Below are 18,681 nucleotides of genomic sequence, written 5' to 3'. Positions count from 1 at the left end.
ATGTTTTTAATATTTTTAAATGTATTTTAAAAAATAATTTTTATCCATAGTGCTTTATTTTTAATTATTCTACATGCTTGTATAATTATTTTTTAAAACAATCATCATAAAACAAGTAAAAACAATTGAAAACAACTAAAAAGTATTCTCTAAAAACATTTAGTTTTCTATTCTTAATAACAGAAAAAAGAAAACAAATTTTTGGTAAATAAAAATGTTTTTTTGTTTTTTTCTCTTATAAAATTGTTATTAAAAACAATTACAAAAAAAAACCTTAAACTTTTAGTTACTACTCCTTATGAGCATCTTTTGTAAGAGAAATGAAATGTTATAAATGGATGGACCACCCAATTTAATATCCAAGTTGTCATATTCCAAAAACACAACCCTTTGAGGTTCCAAAAAGGTTTAACTAATATATTTTTTTATTTTTAATACTTTTAAAAACATTAAGACTATGTTTGGTTTTCATAAATTTTAAGGAAAAATGTAAGGAAAAAAAAAGTAGAAGAAAAAAAAACAAAGAAAATTTTATTTTATTTGTTACTTTAAACTCATTTTATTTATTTTAACTCATCGATATAAAGATTAAATAATTTTAAAATGTATAAATGTTCTCTCTCTTGTTCTAACGAATTTCATTTTAAGAACTATTTCCATTTAACAAAAATAATTAAATATTAATAATTTGTTTTGTTATTATCAAAATTTGATTGAAAACTCTCTAAAACGATTGATTAATAAAGTGTGATAAACTTATATTTTTAGAAATATTTATATTTCAAAAAAATTAAATTGTTTATTATGCTTTAAATATTCTTTTCCTCTTAAAATAAAACCATTTCTATGAGGAATAGCGAATGTCCCTTTCGGGGGCTTTTTGTAAGCATATCTTTGTTGTTGTTGAATGCCTTTTCATTGAGAATGTCGGCCACAAACTTTAAGGCAATTCTCTTACTTTCATTGTTTCATACGTCTTTTTTTGTCATTATTTTTATTTGGTTTATCTTTTTTTTTTAAAAAAAAAAACCCATTTATTCCTCATATTTTTGCGAAAGCCCTCTTATTTTTTTTAATTAATTTATTTATTTATTGGTATTTTTTTTCACCCTAAGGATCATAATGTTTTTAATGGTTCTTGATCTTAAAAAAATCTATTAATTATAAATATAGTGATGACTTAATATAGATGGTCTTTGTTAAGAAGAATAATATGTATATTGAGTCCAAACCCTTTAAATTTAATCTTTTAAGAAAATTGGCAGTCAAACATGATCTTGGAATTTGATTTGAAAGGTCAGGGTTCGGACCACTTCCCCTTTTCCAATTTGTATGTTTGTTTTCTTACATCTCTTTCTCTATCATATTGAGTTCAAATTCTATAAACTTAAACTTTTAAAAAAATTATTAGTTCGACAATCTTAGATCCCTCTAACACAAACTAAATTCAAATTAATTGTATTTAACGGAGTTTTACTGTTTTCAATACAAGCTTTAAGTTTATAAATAATACCTCAATCCTAACTCTTAAAGATTGTTTTTGGAAGATGGTTTGATTTTGATAGTTTTTAAGGATGTAAAGTTGATGTAGATTGAAGGCGACTCTTAAGTTATAAATGAATCAATTTCATGCATTTCATTGTCGAGGTAGAATCATTTCTATCATTGAGCATATTCCAAGAATTTGTTCTCAAACTTTTAGAATATTTTACTAAAGTCGTATATCTAATTTTTTTTTTAAAAAAAAGAACGAATTCCTCCACAAAATGGTTGTTTTTTTCTATATATATAAAATAAAATTATCCTAAATGAATAAAATAATATGTTTATACTATAAAAACCAAAATGCAAGGTTTAGTTGTAATATTACTTTATTTTTTATTTTCTTTTACTATTTACCAAATTGTCATTCTTGCTTTGCTGGCAAGTTGGATTGTTGTTGTTGCAGCAGCTGTCCCATCTTGATATGTAGTCTAAATACATATACAAGCCTTAGTTAATATTTAATAGATCACCTTGGTTTTTTTGTCTCACCTTTATCCTATTGCATGTACATGTTGTACTGCCATACAAAACTCAACCTAGAAATTGTCTTTGTTTGAAAAAGATAAAATATATATATATATATATATATTTCCCAATGTTCTCAGCAACCAAACAGACAAGAGAAAATGTTACTTCAAAATTTGCATATCCAGGTTCTATTAAGGGGTCATGGTATCTATCCACATCTCCAACATTTTTCTAATAAAATATTTAAGATAATTTTATATATTAGATTTTTTTTTTTTTTGTATAAATGTAAGAAATGGTTTAAGTTTGTTAGCTAATTGATTCTTAAAATAGTTTTTGACTCTTTAAAAAAAATGAAAAAAAAAGGGAAAACACCATTAATAACTAGAAAATAGATTTTTTATTTTTTATTTTTTTGTTATTAAAAGCAAAACATATGTTGTTTTTTAAAAACATTCTTAGTTATTTTTATTTATTTTTAAAAATTATTTTAAATAATAATTATATAAATATGCATAATGATTAAAAATAAAGTACTAAATATAAAATTTATTTTCAAAATATATTTAAAAACATGGAAAAAAAAAAGAGAGAGAGAGAAAGAACATTTTAGCTTCCAAATATATATTTGGTTCCACAAAATATGTTCAAAAACTATTTTTTAAGAATTATTTTTTAAAAGCACTTCTTTGCCTTCAGCCTTAAGGTTCATTTGGTAACTATTTTTTAAAATAGTTTTTGAAAATTGTTACCTGACATTTTGTAGAATAAAAGTTTGTTTAGATGATTTTTTTAAATATATTTTAAAAATAATTTTTATCTCTAATGTTTTATTTTTAATCTTTATATAATTATTATTTTTAAATAATTCTTAGAAACCAAATTAAAACAGTATAAATAAACTAAAACATATTTTTTTAAAACACTATTTTTTGTTGTGAAAATAAAATTTGATTATAAAAGTGCATAATTTTTTATTCTGAAGGCCAGAAATACCAAAGGTATCCTTAATTTTTGGGATTTTTTTTTCTAATTTAATATAAGATTAGATATATTTGTTTGCAAGCATTGTGTGTGAGTGTAGTGATGGGTGTCATTTTATAAGACATATTTAATAATAATTTTATTTGCAGATATTGCTTCTATCATATTCTTTATTTCAATTATTATCACAGCTGTCATTCTGGAAGTCACCATCACCACTTAGAAAATGCCGTTTCCAAACCAAACCGAAAACGACGTCGTTGTTAGCACTAACACAAAAGTGAAAGTCGTCGACAGCAGGGTTCGAACCTGCGCGGGCGAAGCCCAACAGATTTCAAGTCTGTCTCCTTAACCACTCGGACATATCGACGCTTGTTGAAATTTTTTAATTAAAATCTAATTTAAGACTGAAAAGAAAAGTCTTTGTTTATTTCTCATTTTATAATACACGTTATTACTACAAGTTGTTTCAAAGGTAATTCTCCTAACCTTGATTCATAGTTGTTAATATAGAGTAGATTTTTTATAATTTTATTAATGGCTTTCTAAGTTGGTACTTGTGACCTTTATCATTAATATTATAATGTTTTGTACAACTTGAGCCATAGAGACGTATCTAAGATATGGTGGTAACAATAAGCTTAATGTTATCTCAACTAAATTATTTGACATTGAAAAGATTGTACTTTGTTTTATTAATATTGAAATATATTTGAATAAATAATTAAAGAAAACATGTCTAAGTTTTGCTAAAAGTAAGGTTTATGGTTTTTTTCATGTCTTTTTAAGATTTTTTTCGTTAGGGCAAGTTGAGGTTAATTTCCGAAGACTTTGGTTATTTGGACATTTTTTTTATTTTTGGTTTCACCTTCAATTCAAGAGATGGAGATCAAGATAAAAGGTAATATATTGTTGTTTTTAAATTTTTTTTCATGTAAAATTCTTGATGTGATTATTGGTAACCAAGAATATCTGGAAAGAAAAAAAAATGAATTTTAGCATTCTTTGTAACATTCCCCTTTGTTTATAACCCTAATAATTTATTGTCACTCCAAAAATTGAATTTGCACTTTTTCTTTTGACATTTTTTCTTGGTTAGTAAAAATTAAAAACTAAGATATTGGGAGTTTAGAGAATAATTATATAACTTATTAAAAAATGCATATATTTCAAATTATTTTTAAATAGATGAAAATGATACTAATTTAAAATTTTTGGGATTATTTTTTCTATATATTTTTATATTAGTGAGTCAAAACCCACTTTTCCCTATTTAGTATATAATTATTTGTTTTATATTTCATTTTTACTTAGATATCATTTATATCTAAAATACATATGTTATTTGGGTCTCAAAATGAACGGGAAAGATGTATGTCTTGTAGACAATACAATCATGCACATAGTTCTTTAAGATAAAGGATATTCTTTAATTTGACGTTAACAAAAGTTAATGTAAATGCCATATAAGATATTAAAACTCAATTGAAGGCTTTGGAAGAATAAATATAAAGTTATCAAGTGAAAGTAAATTCAATATAAATGATGCTTTATATTATAGAAAATCCAAAAGAAATTTGGTAGCATTTAAAAGATATTTGTAGAAATGGGTATCACATTGAAATTATGAATAAAGTGTAGAATGTTTTTTCATCTATCATTTGTGGCTAAAAACATGTATTGGAAAAGCACCTAACTTTCTCCTCTGATTTGTATCATACAACCATAAGGCTCATTGAATCATAGGTTGTCGTAGACCAAAAAAGTTCATTGATCCAAATACTTTTATACTTTGGCATACCCAACCAGATCATTTGGGGTCCTCAATGATGGGATCTAATCATAGAACACCCATATGGGTATCCATTTAAAAAACCAAATGATTCTTTTACCTAATGAATATTTATCTACTCATTGCTTCCAAGGTAGATTGATAGTTAGACTATCTTTTACTAAAATCATATATGAATTACCCGTTCTCTTTAGAAATACATAAGGATATATGCGAGTCTATCCATCCACCATACCCTCATGGTAATCATATATTCCCTATGATTAAGCCACAATTTAAGAAGGTTAGTGGTAATAAGTATACTCAAAATAGACATTATAATATCTCATGAGTTATAGTATATCAGTTGATTACATAATAGAAGCACTTTGAACCTCTACGTCCTAAGATTTTAACATGTCTATACTTCCACTAGTTAGATTTAGAGTCTTAGGATGTTTTTGCGTGCACCCCCTATCAGTCCAAGGCTAGAAATGGAGCATTCTAGCTATTCCCAACATTCTATGCACAAATAATTCAATTATGAACACAATTTATAGATTATCCAATTAAGACAATATGTCTCGATAATGCTAGTAAATTATTTCTAAACATTTATTATTGTATGTTGGTTAGAATTTAACAAATAACATTGAATGAATATGAATACCTGAAAATAATGAAATCTCAATAAATTATATATGTACAGGAGAAAAAAGCATTGAAATTGATGTAATAAAGAGAGAAAAAAGCATGTTTACCTAAAATACCAAGTCGTGAAGGAATCATTTGCTGCATAACCTCAACATTGAGACTAGTGGATCTGGTTCTCAAGTAGGAATTAGGCTGGCAATTTGCAAAGTTTGAAATGTTCAATTTTGAGGTCATTGTCAACAGTTAGCAAGTACATGTCTAGGCTAATATAGCAGTTGTAGAAGTTGTTCTTACTTTAGTTCACTATAACATTGCACTTTGCTTTTGTCTTTGGACTTAGCTTGAGTTGCATGAACTACCTCCAAGGGATTAGATACTTAATTATGCAATTCAATGACACTTTGAGTCATACGTTGTTGTTTTTCACAAAGGAGCTCAACAAATCACATATCCAAGGATGGAAAGGGACTTCTACACATCAAATGGACATGAATAGGTCCAAATTCATGAGAAACCAACCCCCTTGATAAACTTCATGCATTTTTTTGCAAAGTTGATAAACCCTCATGGAAATATTTGCATAAATCAATTTTTTGTATTCAACCCACAAATTCATAAACCTAGAGTAGTAACCTTGTATGAATAAGTTGTCTTGACAATATTTAGATAACTCTAATTCAAGTTTAAAATGTCTTGTAGGGTTTTCTTATTTATAAACTTTCTTTAAATAATTTCACATATCCTTAGCACAATGAAAAGATATAAACTAAGAATAATACGAGCATCTACGGATCTTAAGATTTGGGTAATTATTTTCGCATCGTTTAAATGTCATTATGCCATTTTCATACCATCGATACAATCATGAGACCTTGAAATAGAACCATCTAAGTGCCCCCATAATCCTTTTCCTTTCACAAACATACAAAATCAAAATTTCCAAAAGGAAAAAAAAAATTCTCATTCAATTTCATAGACAAGATTTCTTATTTCTTTAACATTTTTAACATAAGACTTCACATGAATATTTATCAAGTAAACTATACAATCCTTACAATATTACTAATGTTACGCCTAAGAGACTAGATTTGACAATTGAGATATTAGAGGAGAAAAAAATCCACTCATTCTCTTAATTATCATCTATAATTTTTATTTTATGACACAAAAATAATTTTTTCAAAATTTTGTCCAATATGGGTAAGTAAAACACTCGATTTAGTTTGGAGATTAACTTAATTATTAACAAGATTTTCCTTTGATGGAATGTAACCAAGTTAAAATGTTAATTAAAAAATCTTAAAAAATAGAAACCTTTGGTGATATTGAAGCACCTACTCCAATGTATAAGTCTAGAAGAAAAAAAAGAAGGGAAAAAGTTATACTAAAATTTGATAACTAAAATTAACCCTTTTGGGAATGATCCTACTTAAATTATAAAATAAAAAAATCTTGATTTTTGAATATAAACAAAAAAAAATGATGATATTTTGGTAATGTATTATATATATATATATATATATATATATATATATATATATATATATATATAAACTTATTTTCAAAAAAAAATATCCACAAGTTACTTCAACTTATCTCAAAAATTTCAAGTCTTGTTGAATAATTGTTTTAGAAAACAATTCTAAAAAGCAATTTTTAAGAATATTTTTTTAAGATTGTTTTGTGATATATTATAGAACAAATGTTTGAAACTTGAAATAATTTAAAATATATAATATTTTATTTTTAATTATTCATATTTTTATAATTATTTTTAAAAAAATGAAAACAACTTAAAATAATTTAAAAATATTTTATTTTCTGATTTTTCTTTCTAAAAAAACTGTTTTTAAAAATAAAAAATTAATTCCATTTTCTAATTTTCAAATTTATCTTTTGTTTTTTTTTTCCCTTTTAAAACAAAAAACTATTTTTGAAAATAATTACCAATACCTGCAAAAGACAAATATTATAACAATCAATCTAGCAGTGAATAATGTACAAAAAAGGAAAAAATTCAGATGGGATTACTCAAAATTCGAATTGTAGTTTTGGTTACATCAACTCCTAATAAAACAAACCTTTGGCATTGTTAGAATCAGAAGGCCAGTTTGAGCCCATGCCCATCATCTTTATTGAAAATTGTAATATACAAGAAGCATCATCCCCTGTGGCTGCTATGCTACCTTTCATATCTATACAAGCAGTGATTTATGTGAAGGACAAAAAAATAGGGAAGGGGTGAGGAGGAGGTCTTTCTTCATTATTCTTGCGGGGAAAAGACCCGAGTCCCTCTGATCCCTCCAGATGGTGAAGTCCCTTTGAAGAACTTTTACTTCCACATGCTCCCGAATAAAGGTCCTGATGGAAGGCTTGGAAGATGAGATCAATATTTTCTGAGAAAAAATGAATCTGTTATGGTATCTGGGTTGTCAAGCAATCAATCCAAATCCAATCTCCACCCATCAGGCATGGCTTGTATGTACAGTCTTTGTTAACCAAACAAGTTATTTTCCTGGGAAAATTTCAAACATAGCGAGTGTTAGGCAACGGGGAAGGGCTTGAAACAAACAAATGTACTAAGTTCTGGTTGAAAGAGAACTCACTCGTGGGGAAAAAGTCGATCCCATTCGAGAATTCAAAAGAATCCTGAAGATGGGTCACCTGAGCTTTATGTCATCAGCAAGCCTGTAGTAGACTTGTGGAAATCCTCTATTGGTTCTGTTCTGGAGGTGGTTGAAAGAAGCGTGAAACCTCGCGATAAAGTTGTTCAGCTTCAAATGGTTTTGATACGTATCCATCCATTCCGCACCTCAGGCATTCCTCGTGTGTGGCCTGGATGACATCTGCAGTCATGGCCAAAATGGGTAGGTGCCAGTTCGAAATATTTGCGTAAGCTTCCACAGAAACTTCTCCATGTTGGATTCGACTATTGACGTTCCGTTCCATTTCCCTAATTATCCCAGTAGCTTCAAACCTGTGGGAGGAGATTCACATTTATAAAGACAAGCTCGAACGAAAATCATAGATAGATGCAGTAGAGAGGGGTTTGATAGAAAATTTGATGTGAGCAAATAGCATCAAATACCATGGCGACATACATACCCGTCCATTTCTGGCATCTGGATATCCATGAAACAGGCATCAAAGTCGTGGGGAGGTTTAAGCAGTGGGATTGCACTTTTCCCACTGTCTGCACAGACGACATCAGCTCCGTACTTCTTCAATGCACCAGCAGCCACTCTGAGGTTCACATTATTGTCATCCACAACTAGAATTTTTCTCCCACGAAGAAGATTGCGGAGAGACAAACTGGGGTGCTCTCCATTCTGGCAAACCCCCTTGTTCCCAACACCCAGGGCTCGTTGTAGAGATGCAGCCAGCATACTGGCCCTCAGAGGCTTCATGATGACAGTTGGATTATAAACCCCAGAAATTGCAGCACTATTTCTGGTCGAGTTGATGGAATTAGCTAGAAGAAACAGTTTAGGAGGAACCTCCAGATCAAGTTTCTTTAATTTATTAACAAAGAGAGCAGAAAGGTTTGAGTCCTTATCCCAAACGTCCTGTTCAACTAGGACCATGTTGATAGCTGTATTCCCACTGCTTATGCTGGAGAAAACTTGATTCAAATCTGAAGTGACTTCAACACGGATCCCCAGCCGCTGGATATGATACCTTGACACCTTGGCCCGTACAGGGTTGGGGTCCACAACTAAGGCTGCCATGCCCTGAAATTCTGACGAGACAGCATTGGACTGGTTGTTAGTTGGCTGGCACTTGTACTCATTTGATTTGGAGCAGCCACCGGAGAAGACAGCAGTAAAAGTGAAAGTGGATCCAACATTGGGTCTACTTACAAACCCGATTTCTCCATTCATAAGGCCAACCAAACATTTGCTTATGCTTAACCCGATACCTGTGCCCCCATGTATTCTAGAAATGGACGGACCCACCTGCATGAAGGGAGTGAAAACACGAGATTGAGCTTCTTCAGGGATACCTACACCTGTATCCTCAACTGATATAATTAGATGGATGAGGTCGGAGGAGGATGATGAGAAAGGACTAGTGAGTCCCTCTTGATTGAAAGTCCTGAATCCTTCCCAGCTGCAGCGTCTATCTGCTACAGGGAGACCACTTAAGGTGTTTTTAGATGATGACTCTGTCTCAACTTCTATTGAATCCATCAACTCCTCCACAAGATGAATGGTAACAAAGATGTGCCCTTTCTCTGTAAACTGCCAAAAGAATCAATTCTTGGTCAGGTCGCTTCTTGTGCCTAAAATAGAAGTTTGTGTACAATCTTTGATAACGTATGACCCTATTTATGCCTATAGGTCATTTAACAACAACAGGAATAGGAATTTTCTAAATACCTCAACCGTTTGAAGTCTATTCCAACCCATTATTTTACTCTCGCTCCTGAGTGGTAGAAAGAATATCTCACCCTCAAGACATGATATTCATATATTGTCAATCACTTTACATAGAATCTAGATTGAATAGATTTCCATAATTGATCATGTTTCTCTCTTCTGATTTATTCAATTGAATTTGAGAATCTACTAAATACTTACTTTGATTGAGTTTCCCATGAGATTGGTGATGATTTGGCGAAACCTCCCCGGATCACCGATTAGCATTTTGGGAACTCGATCAGAAATATAAACTGCCAACTGCCCTCCCCCAAAAATTGGAAAATTCAAATTACAAATGTGCAGATATTAGCAGAACAAAATATAAAGGATTTGAACATGGCATATGGAGAGAATCATGCAAAGCTATAAAATTAATTACCTCCACTCCTTTTTCTTGAGATTTTCCAGAAAAGAGGGACAAGACATCATCCAAAATTGCCTGCAGATCAAACTGTAATTCCTCAAGCTCAAGTTTACCAGATTCAATCTTTGCCTGGTCCAAAACCTCATTTATAAGTGACACTAGAGCTTTTCCACTAGCCTGTGCAGTTCTCACGTAGTCTTGTTGAGTTACATCTAGATCCGTGTCTATAAGCATATGTAACATTCCTGCAAGATGAACATATTTAGACTGTCATGGCTCCAACATCTTTTCAGTGTTCCCATAATTTATTTCTGATCAAAGGTGAGGCGATATCTAGACATGACTGAAGTGAATAGAGCATAAATTTAAGAAAACTCACCGAGAACACCATTCATTGGGGTTCTGATCTCATGAGAAACAGTGGCAAGGAACTATAGAACGTTGAACTTTCATTAGAACTAAATCATTGTGATAGGTTAAGCTAAAACAAGGTTTCAGTAAGTTGACTAAAAGCATCAAATACCTGAGATTTTGCAACATCAGCTGCCTCTGCTCGCTTTTTGAGCATCATCATGTCCCGGTAATCCTCCTCGACTTTAGCTATTCTGTTCACTGTCGCATGGAATATATGCCCAACAAGCAATGCAATTACAAGTATGCCAGTTGAAGTTGTTATTGCTAGCCATGGCCATGGTGCTTTTTGTTTGAATCTGCGCCATGAAAATATCCAGTTTGAGTACCGATTTCAACTACTTTACATTGAGTTGGATTTGACTCCTCTTGGGTATGGACTTAGTTGGCCATGCCAAGTACTGATTACACCACACCACATCAAGATATGGGGAGATGCGCCAGTCAATTTCATAGACAGGAAGAAAAAGGAAAAGAAAAGAAAAAAAAAGTGGAATTCCTAAGATTATCCTCCTTTTACATGACATGACTGAATCAAGCCAGTGTGCATTCATAAGGCACTATAATCAGAGACATAACAACCAGGAGGAAGGTTTGTATCAGCCACAAGCCCAACCCAAAATACATATAAATAAGAAAGAGTTTCATTGATCACCTGCAGCGCATCTCATGCTTTCTGAATGGGTCCCCAAAGTTAAGGGCGCTAACACGCTGTAAGCCATCATCCGACACATTTGAACCATACATGCTGATTGGGTGGTCAGTATCAGTTGTGTCATACACATTGACAAGGATAGTTTGCTTGCTTGCAAGCTGTTGAAGTAACTTCTCCACGAGTGATTCAATATGAAAGACTCCACCAAGATACCTGCTTGGCAGCAGCAGCAGAAACATTAAGGGCCGGTTGAACAGCTTATCAACTGACAGCATCCAATTTTGTTTTAGTTCAATTCACAAATTATGTGTTGCGTTCCTCGCATAAGATCAGTTAATCACAAAGAGACAGTAGCAGTAATAAATACAGCTTTTTAGCAATTCCATGTCAGAACCAACTTCTATTCTGATGAGAAAAAAAAAAAGCATACCCATGGGTCGCTTGGATCCTCTCATTTGGTGTTGCATTTGACGGGAGATCTGACTTGTAGACAGCAAATGTCAATATAACTCCAAGGCTGTTAGTTTTGAATAGCCTGAAAGGAGCGGTGAGAACCGCTTTTCCTGATGCTCTTGCGCGCAACACATTTTCACGATCTTCCTGTTGTACACAAGTTTTAAGATAGACCATTTTAAATCATGTTTCATGAAATTAAACTTTTTATAGATAGAGCAGCTGTATGATTTATACAATGTTAAGATAGAGCTTTGTTCAGACTATTGAAAAGCAGCTCAAGCGAACTTGCTAGAAAAAGAGGTGATCTTTCAACCCACTTCACCAAATTTCGGTTTCTAAAACATACACTAAATCCTAGTTATTACAAAATTGGAAAAGCTTTAGTCAAATCTAATGAAAAGCTGATGATTTATGGAATCAAGATAAACAGACAGGGAGATAAAGAAAAAGGAATTTACCTTTCCTGACAGCATATCAAGCGAAATCACATGTGAGACGGTATCTTGTGCAAAAATGACAGGGGCATATTCTTCCTGAACTGGGGAGGGCTCCAGGTTCTCCGAGGCATGGTTATCCTCATGAACCGGCGTTTGCTCAGGCGTATCCATCCTCTTAATAGTCCAGCCTTGTTGCTTCTCGAATTGTTCTCTTTCCGAGTGGAGCACCCTCACCGCATATGCCACGCCACTTGTGAGGGGCCTCTCGAAAGCAGTTCTTTCAGTGTACCTCGCAAAAGTCCCCTAGAGGTTCAGAAAGTTAGCTTGTTTGGTTGACTGGAAGTAAAAGCTCAGAAATTAATACTCAGATCTGGTTCTGGACTGAGCTAAAAGCACTAACATTAACATCTGAACTGAAACCCCATATAAATGCACCAAATCAGCATTCTGAACTAGAATCCACGTGAAAGACAGAAACAGAATGACTCAACCAGGCAATGGAAATGAAAAACCACTGATAGGTACCAGATTTAGAACCCTAATTTACCAAAATTAATGAATTCACAGGGCATAAAACTCAAATCTAGTTCTGGGTTAAGCTTAATTTATCAAAATTAGCATTCTAGATTCAACACCCATGTCAAGAACAAGGTCAGGGTAAGACAATTGAGAATTGAAAATGGAGCATGATGAATTTCAACCTGATTTATGACCCTATATAGCTCAGAGATGAGAGACGATTATATTACCTGATCAATTGCAGATGGGTTCTTGCCATGGTGGAAGGTTGAGATCAAAATGGACATGGCCTGAACATGGTTCATACTCACATTAAACTGATCCTGCAACATCCTAGCCCTCTCATCACACATGCTTCCAAGGGTTTCCTTCCTCTTTTCAGAAGCTTGTAGGCTCAGATACGAGAAGATCCACAAAGACACCATGATCCACATCAGAACCCATGTAAACAAAAGCTTTCTCCACCATGTCCTTCCAACCTTCTTGGACCAAAACTTCTGGTACCAGTGATGGGGGATCTTACCACTGTTCCCAAACATCTTCTCCCACAATCTCATCCATATCTTTCCACCATCACTAAGTAAACCAGCCTTGGTTTCCATGACTCCACCATTAATGAACCAGTTCACAGGGATCACAGATATAATCCAGCAACATAGCATCAAAAGGAGATGTCCCGCCTTCAGACCAAACCCCAACACATGGAGAAAACTCATCCACAACAGTGTCCAACAACGTCTACAAGAAACATTTACAAGAAGAAGTGGGTCTGACTTCTTCTAGAGAGAAAGAGCCACTATCAAATCTACAGAAACTGTCTACTGAAAACCAACATCAAAAGAAAAAAGGAAAAAAAATCTAAACTTGGAAGGGAAGGGAAGAGAAGAGGAAGAGCCAAACCCAACCCACTTCCAAAATCACTACAAACAAAGGGAATGAAAAGGGAGGTCAGAGTGAGCAAGATGCTATCTTATCCACCAAAAGAGCCTCAAAATCAGATGGCAAACAAGTCCCAAAAATTTGAGTAAAGAAATTCACCACGCCCCAAAAAAGAATCAAAGAATCCCCAGATTCTGAACTTCCAATTCCAAACAGAATTTGCTAATTATCCTCTCAGCTACCAACCAAAACCCAGAACAAGAAATGGGCCAAACATCACCAACTCAGATTCCAAATTAACTCATCAAATCAGAACATCCCGGCAAAGAATCTGACACGAAATCTACTTCATCAACAAACATAAAACCCCCCAAAAGAGAAAATAAATCTATGTGTTTGTTAAACTTTGACTCCCAACAAAGCTCCCATGTGGAGATATGGGCAACAAAGAAGCAACACAAGAAGAACAACTACTACACAAGAGAGCAGCCCAAGAAGAGGAAGAAAAAGAAGTTTGAAAGAGTGGATTCATGGACACTAAGAAAGAAGAATCTGTGAAAGAGAGATGAGAAGAATATGGTGGTAGAAATGTCTGCTAGCATACCCCATTATCTCTATCCATTCCACCCCAAAAATATTTCCCATTTTAAAATTCAAATTTATATTTATCTCTCTCTCTACACCCGCATACATATACATCCCCAACTATGCAAAATTATTAATTAAGGGCAAAAGGGGGCATGCTCCCACTGAGCAGAAATCACTGCTTTTTTTTTTTTTTTTTTTCCAACTTTCCTTTGTGTTCACATCCCTATCCATCCAAATACCAGTAGTAGACAAGTTGTACACGCTAAGTCGTTAAGCTGTGTTGTTTTTATGGATGTGTAGTTTGTAGTTTGGTTGACAAAAGTACCCCATTCATATGCTGCATATTTATCTTCTCCCTCTCTGTTCTTATGCTTAATGGCATTAGATGCCCATGCTTTTTCCCAAATTGCCATGAGAGGATGATGGGCCACAGAGTAGGTGGAGATCAGGCCCCATGATTGATACCTCTCAAGGTGTTATTATGTCTCTTTTTTTTTTTTTTTTTTTTTTCATTTTTATTATCATTATTTTTTTCTCTCTTCTGGAATCTATCTCAATGCCTGTGGCTACTTGCCATGCTCTCACCTCTTGGTGTTCCACAGAAATGGTATATTTACTTTGAAATTTATATCATGATTCCCTTCATGATTATTTCTTTTGGTATAATCACTTTCAAATATATATATATATATATATATATATATATATATATATAGCCCATATATATCAACCTTCAACTATATTCAAAATTTTATTTTTATTAGACATAATTATTTTTACTATAATTTTTTAATTAAAATTTGATAATTTAAAAAAAATTGAAATACCCATCAACATGGGATCACATGATTTTCAAATATTCTATGATTAAAAAGCATACTTTAAAATATATCATATATTCTTTTATGAAATTTAAAGTATTTATATGTTATGTCTTGTAGCAAAATTTGATCAAAGAGTAGATCTAGATCTATTCATGAATCTATCAACGATATCTTTAATTCAATTTCATTAAAGGTTAATATTCATCCCTTTTTTAAAAATTTATTTTTAAAATATTTTTCTAAATTAGAATATATATTTGACAAAAAGTTATTTTTCAAAATAGTTTTGAAAAAAAAAAATTGATAGTTGCTTTTAAAAAATATTGTCAAATATTTATATGTTTTGTCTTGTAGTGAAGTTCAATTAAAGAGTGGATCTAGATCCATAAATCCTATTCTTGAATGCCCACATCCCTCGTGGACCAACTTTACATCATTCAAATTATTTATTTCCAATCATTAATTTAATTTATACTATGAACTATAATTTTTTTTTTCTTATTGAATACCATTTAGGGCATATTTGGTACTTGGGAATGAGAATGATCATCTTATTTATTTTTTCCTTTATTCTTATATTTGGATAACTTATACTATGATCGGAATAGAATTAAAAGTTATTTAAATAAAAATAAAATCCTAAGTGGGATTTCAATTTTCTTTGATATTTTGATTCCTTAATATAAGTTATTTTAAAAAAAAAAATTAAAAAACTAAAGAAATTTTTAGATAAATTATTTTTAAAAATTAATTTTTATTTTAATTCTATAGAAAAAACAAATTGTATATTCAAATTATATAATTTATATAACATAAACTAAATTTAATTCACGTATTATAAAAAATAAAAATAGTTTATCAATTACAAATAAATTTAAAATAAATAGTTTTTAATAAAATATGAATATTATATTTTTATAAATATTATTAAAATATAGATATTAAATTAATTGATTTATTTTGTTAAAAATAAATAATTTAAAATTAATAATTTCTAATACTATCTATATGCTTTTATAAATATTATAAAAATATGGATATTAACATCTTATAAACATAATTGATTTATTTTGTTAAAAATTAAAAATAATTATTAAAAATTAAAATTTATTAATACGATTTTATTTTAAATAAATATAAAAACAAATAAAATTTAATTTTTTAAGGTATAAATGAGCCAAAAATTTCATTATATGTCTATATGTATTACTCAATTATGGACATTCTAATTTATTTTATCTAATCTTTACTTAATTAATTAAATTTTTTTAATTTCAAATTAGTCTTAAAAATTATATATATTTTAAAAGAATGTAGTTGTAACTAACAACCTTCCAAACCTAAAGGTAATAGCAATTAGCAAGCTTCATTTAGCCTTTTATGATTTGTTTTACCAGAAGGAAGCACCAAACAATCCCTTAAAAAAAAGGAAAAAGAGAAAAAAGCAAGGGCATGAATGTAATAACAATAAAAAAACGAGGGCAATACCGTCAAAAAGTGGTAATTTCCCGGCAAAAGTGGTTAAGGGAGGGTACAGTGGCAAGATGGTAATAAGCACAAAAAGCAGGGGCAGCAGTTATTAGTCCTCCGTGGCACTTTAATCAAGGCTTTGTCACGAAGTGATTAGGCCATCACTACCCACTTCTTCCTCTTCTTTTTATTTATTTATTTATTTATTTTTAAAGCTACGTGACAACGACGTGCCACGTCATGAAGCGTGGACCAATGGAAGGGGGCAACGTGGAAGGCCATAATGGAGGTAAGTGACAGAGCTACGTGCCAGTTATGGAAAAAGATAAAAGGAGATGCATCTAGGGACACGTGTAGGTCTGGGGAGGACTCTGGCTGAGTTTGGACGACTCTGACTCGGTCTCAGAAATTTGTAGGCTACTTTGGACAGTGAGTCATAACTTCTATTTTACTTGTTGGAAGAGGCAAATATTTATTTTTTTTGTTTTTTATTTTGTTTTTCCTCATTAAGTCTAAATTATTTATTTATTTTATTTGGTAAAATAAAATAAATAAATTTTTGTTAAAGAAAAATTTTAGTGTATGTTTGGAATTTTTTATTTTAAAAAACAAATTTTGTTATAAAATATAAGAATTTTTATATAAATAAAGAGGATCATATATGACAATTTGAAATACTTTTAAAAATGATAAATTTTTAAAAATAAAACAAAATTCACGCTTTCACACGTTTTTAAAATTTTAAAAATAGAAGATAAAAAAAAAGAAGAAGATAGGAACATATCTTATATTTTAAAACATTTTAAAATAAAATATTCTCAATTTTAATTTTTTTAAATAATTTTTAAAACAAGAAAAAAAATAGTTATTTAAAAAATTTTCACTTTCATAAATTTAAAATTTTTATTTTGGAAAAAAAAAAAGAAACAAAATACAAGTTCTTATTTGATAACTATTTTCAAAAACAGTTTTTGAATACTATTTTATAATATTTTGTAAAATAAAAATCTATTTAAAAATGTTAAATGTTTTTAGCCTATCTTTAATATTTTTAGATAAGATTTAAAAATAATTTTTATATATAGTATTTTATTTTTAATCGTTTTATATGTTTGTATAATTATTTTTTAAAATAAATAAAAATAATAAAAATAATGTTATTCAAAAATACTATATTTTCTATTATTAAAAAAATAAATAATAAAAATGATTTTTAGTTGTGAAATATGTTATTTCTATTATAAAGAATAAAAACAATTATTGAAAATAGTTTATAAACATACCCTAAATTATTACTTTTTAATTTAAGAATCATATTTTATATATAATTTTAAAAGAAAATAGAATTTTCTTTTTATTGTATAATCCTCAAATCATGGAAAATGAGTATTACATTTACAAAAAGTAATTAAATAATCCTAATTGGGGTTTAAATATTAAATACCAAATTAATGGGCTCAAATCCGACTCTCTAATTAAAATGATTAATAATTAATCAACTAAAAATAAAATAGTGCCTAATCACACCCAATGGAAATCACGTGCCTGCATGTGTATGTAGTTTTTCCATATTGCCAGCTGCCATTGTCAAGTTGGCATCGATGGAAAACGAGGGAAAACAGAGATTGGAAATATAAAATTAATAAAGATTAGTTTAATTATTTTATATTAATTTTCCAATAATTTAATTTTGGAGGTTTTCCAATAATTTCAATTTTCAACTTGACCCATCAAGAGCTAGTGGACAGCTCTCTCTCTCTCTCTCTCTCTCTCTCTCTCTCTCTCTCTCTCTATATATATATATATATATATATATATATATATATATATATATATATATATATATATATATTATTAAGGTTTTTACAAATAAATAATAGACTACCCTTTTTATTTGTTAATTTAATGAGGTTGGTTAGGAAAACTAAAGTTTTTTTTTTTTATATTTGTATATATGTAAAATAATGCAAATTAAATTTATAATTTTATTCAAAATATATGACATATTATTAAATAATATATAGTATATATAATTATAATTTGACTTATTAGAATTAGGACAAAATATAATTATATCTAACATGCTTTTAAGTGAATTTTAGATGACTTTGGGACGATGTCATTTATTGAAAACAATTCTTATCTCCGCCCTATTGAAAAAATTAAATGGGTGGAAGAGGACATGGTGGCACCACCCTGTCACATTTAACTTTTTTTTGTGAAATTTTTTTATTT

General features: G+C 30.3%; 1 protein-coding gene and 1 non-coding gene across 3 annotated transcripts; both read right to left on the bottom strand.

Annotated features, from left to right (window-relative positions):
- Window positions 1-3,285: 3,285 nt before the first annotated feature.
- TRNAS-UGA lies at window positions 3,286-3,367 on the bottom strand. Its single transcript has one exon. It is a non-coding gene; the product is annotated as a tRNA-Ser (tRNA).
- Window positions 3,368-7,421: 4,054 nt separating this feature from the next.
- Window positions 7,422-14,213, bottom strand: LOC117905144 (histidine kinase 3). 2 transcript variants are annotated; one of them, XR_004649663.1, is made up of 11 exons: window positions 12,916-14,213; window positions 12,188-12,469; window positions 11,704-11,873; window positions 11,274-11,486; window positions 10,731-10,917; window positions 10,587-10,638; window positions 10,223-10,452; window positions 10,003-10,101; window positions 8,528-9,663; window positions 8,029-8,399; window positions 7,422-7,937 (listed from the first exon to the last, which is right to left on the bottom strand). XR_004649663.1 is itself a non-coding variant. In XM_034818137.1 (10 exons), exons 1-10 carry the CDS (start codon window positions 13,399-13,401, stop codon window positions 8,135-8,137), a joined length of 3,120 nt encoding a protein of 1,039 aa, XP_034674028.1. In that variant the 5' UTR covers window positions 13,402-14,213; the 3' UTR covers window positions 8,028-8,134. The 2 variants fall into 2 exon arrangements, 1 of the variants encoding a protein (XP_034674028.1); XM_034818137.1 differs by lacking the exon at window positions 7,422-7,937 and having other exon boundaries at window positions 8,028-8,399.
- Window positions 14,214-18,681: the final 4,468 nt, after the last annotated feature.

This window comes from Vitis riparia, chromosome 1 (genome assembly GCF_004353265.1).
Source record: "Vitis riparia cultivar Riparia Gloire de Montpellier isolate 1030 chromosome 1, EGFV_Vit.rip_1.0, whole genome shotgun sequence".
Taxonomy (NCBI): domain Eukaryota; kingdom Viridiplantae; phylum Streptophyta; class Magnoliopsida; order Vitales; family Vitaceae; genus Vitis; species Vitis riparia.
Note: the sequence above shows the minus strand (reverse complement) of the source record. Positions and strands in the feature narration are given on the sequence as shown.

Bases quoted from the DNA above. Each gene is read 5' to 3' on its own strand.
- LOC117905144 (XM_034818137.1), bottom strand. From the start codon at position 13,401: ATGAGTTTTCTCCATGTGTTGGGGTTTGGTCTGAAGGCGGGACATCTC. The intron at 10,639-10,730 runs GTATTTGATGCT...AACGTTCTATAG, and splicing joins CTGATGTTGCAAAATCTCAG to TTCCTTGCCACTGTTTCTCA. The intron at 10,102-10,222 runs GTAATTAATTTT...GGGGGAGGGCAG, and splicing joins CTCAAGAAAAAGGAGTGGAG to TTGGCAGTTTATATTTCTGA.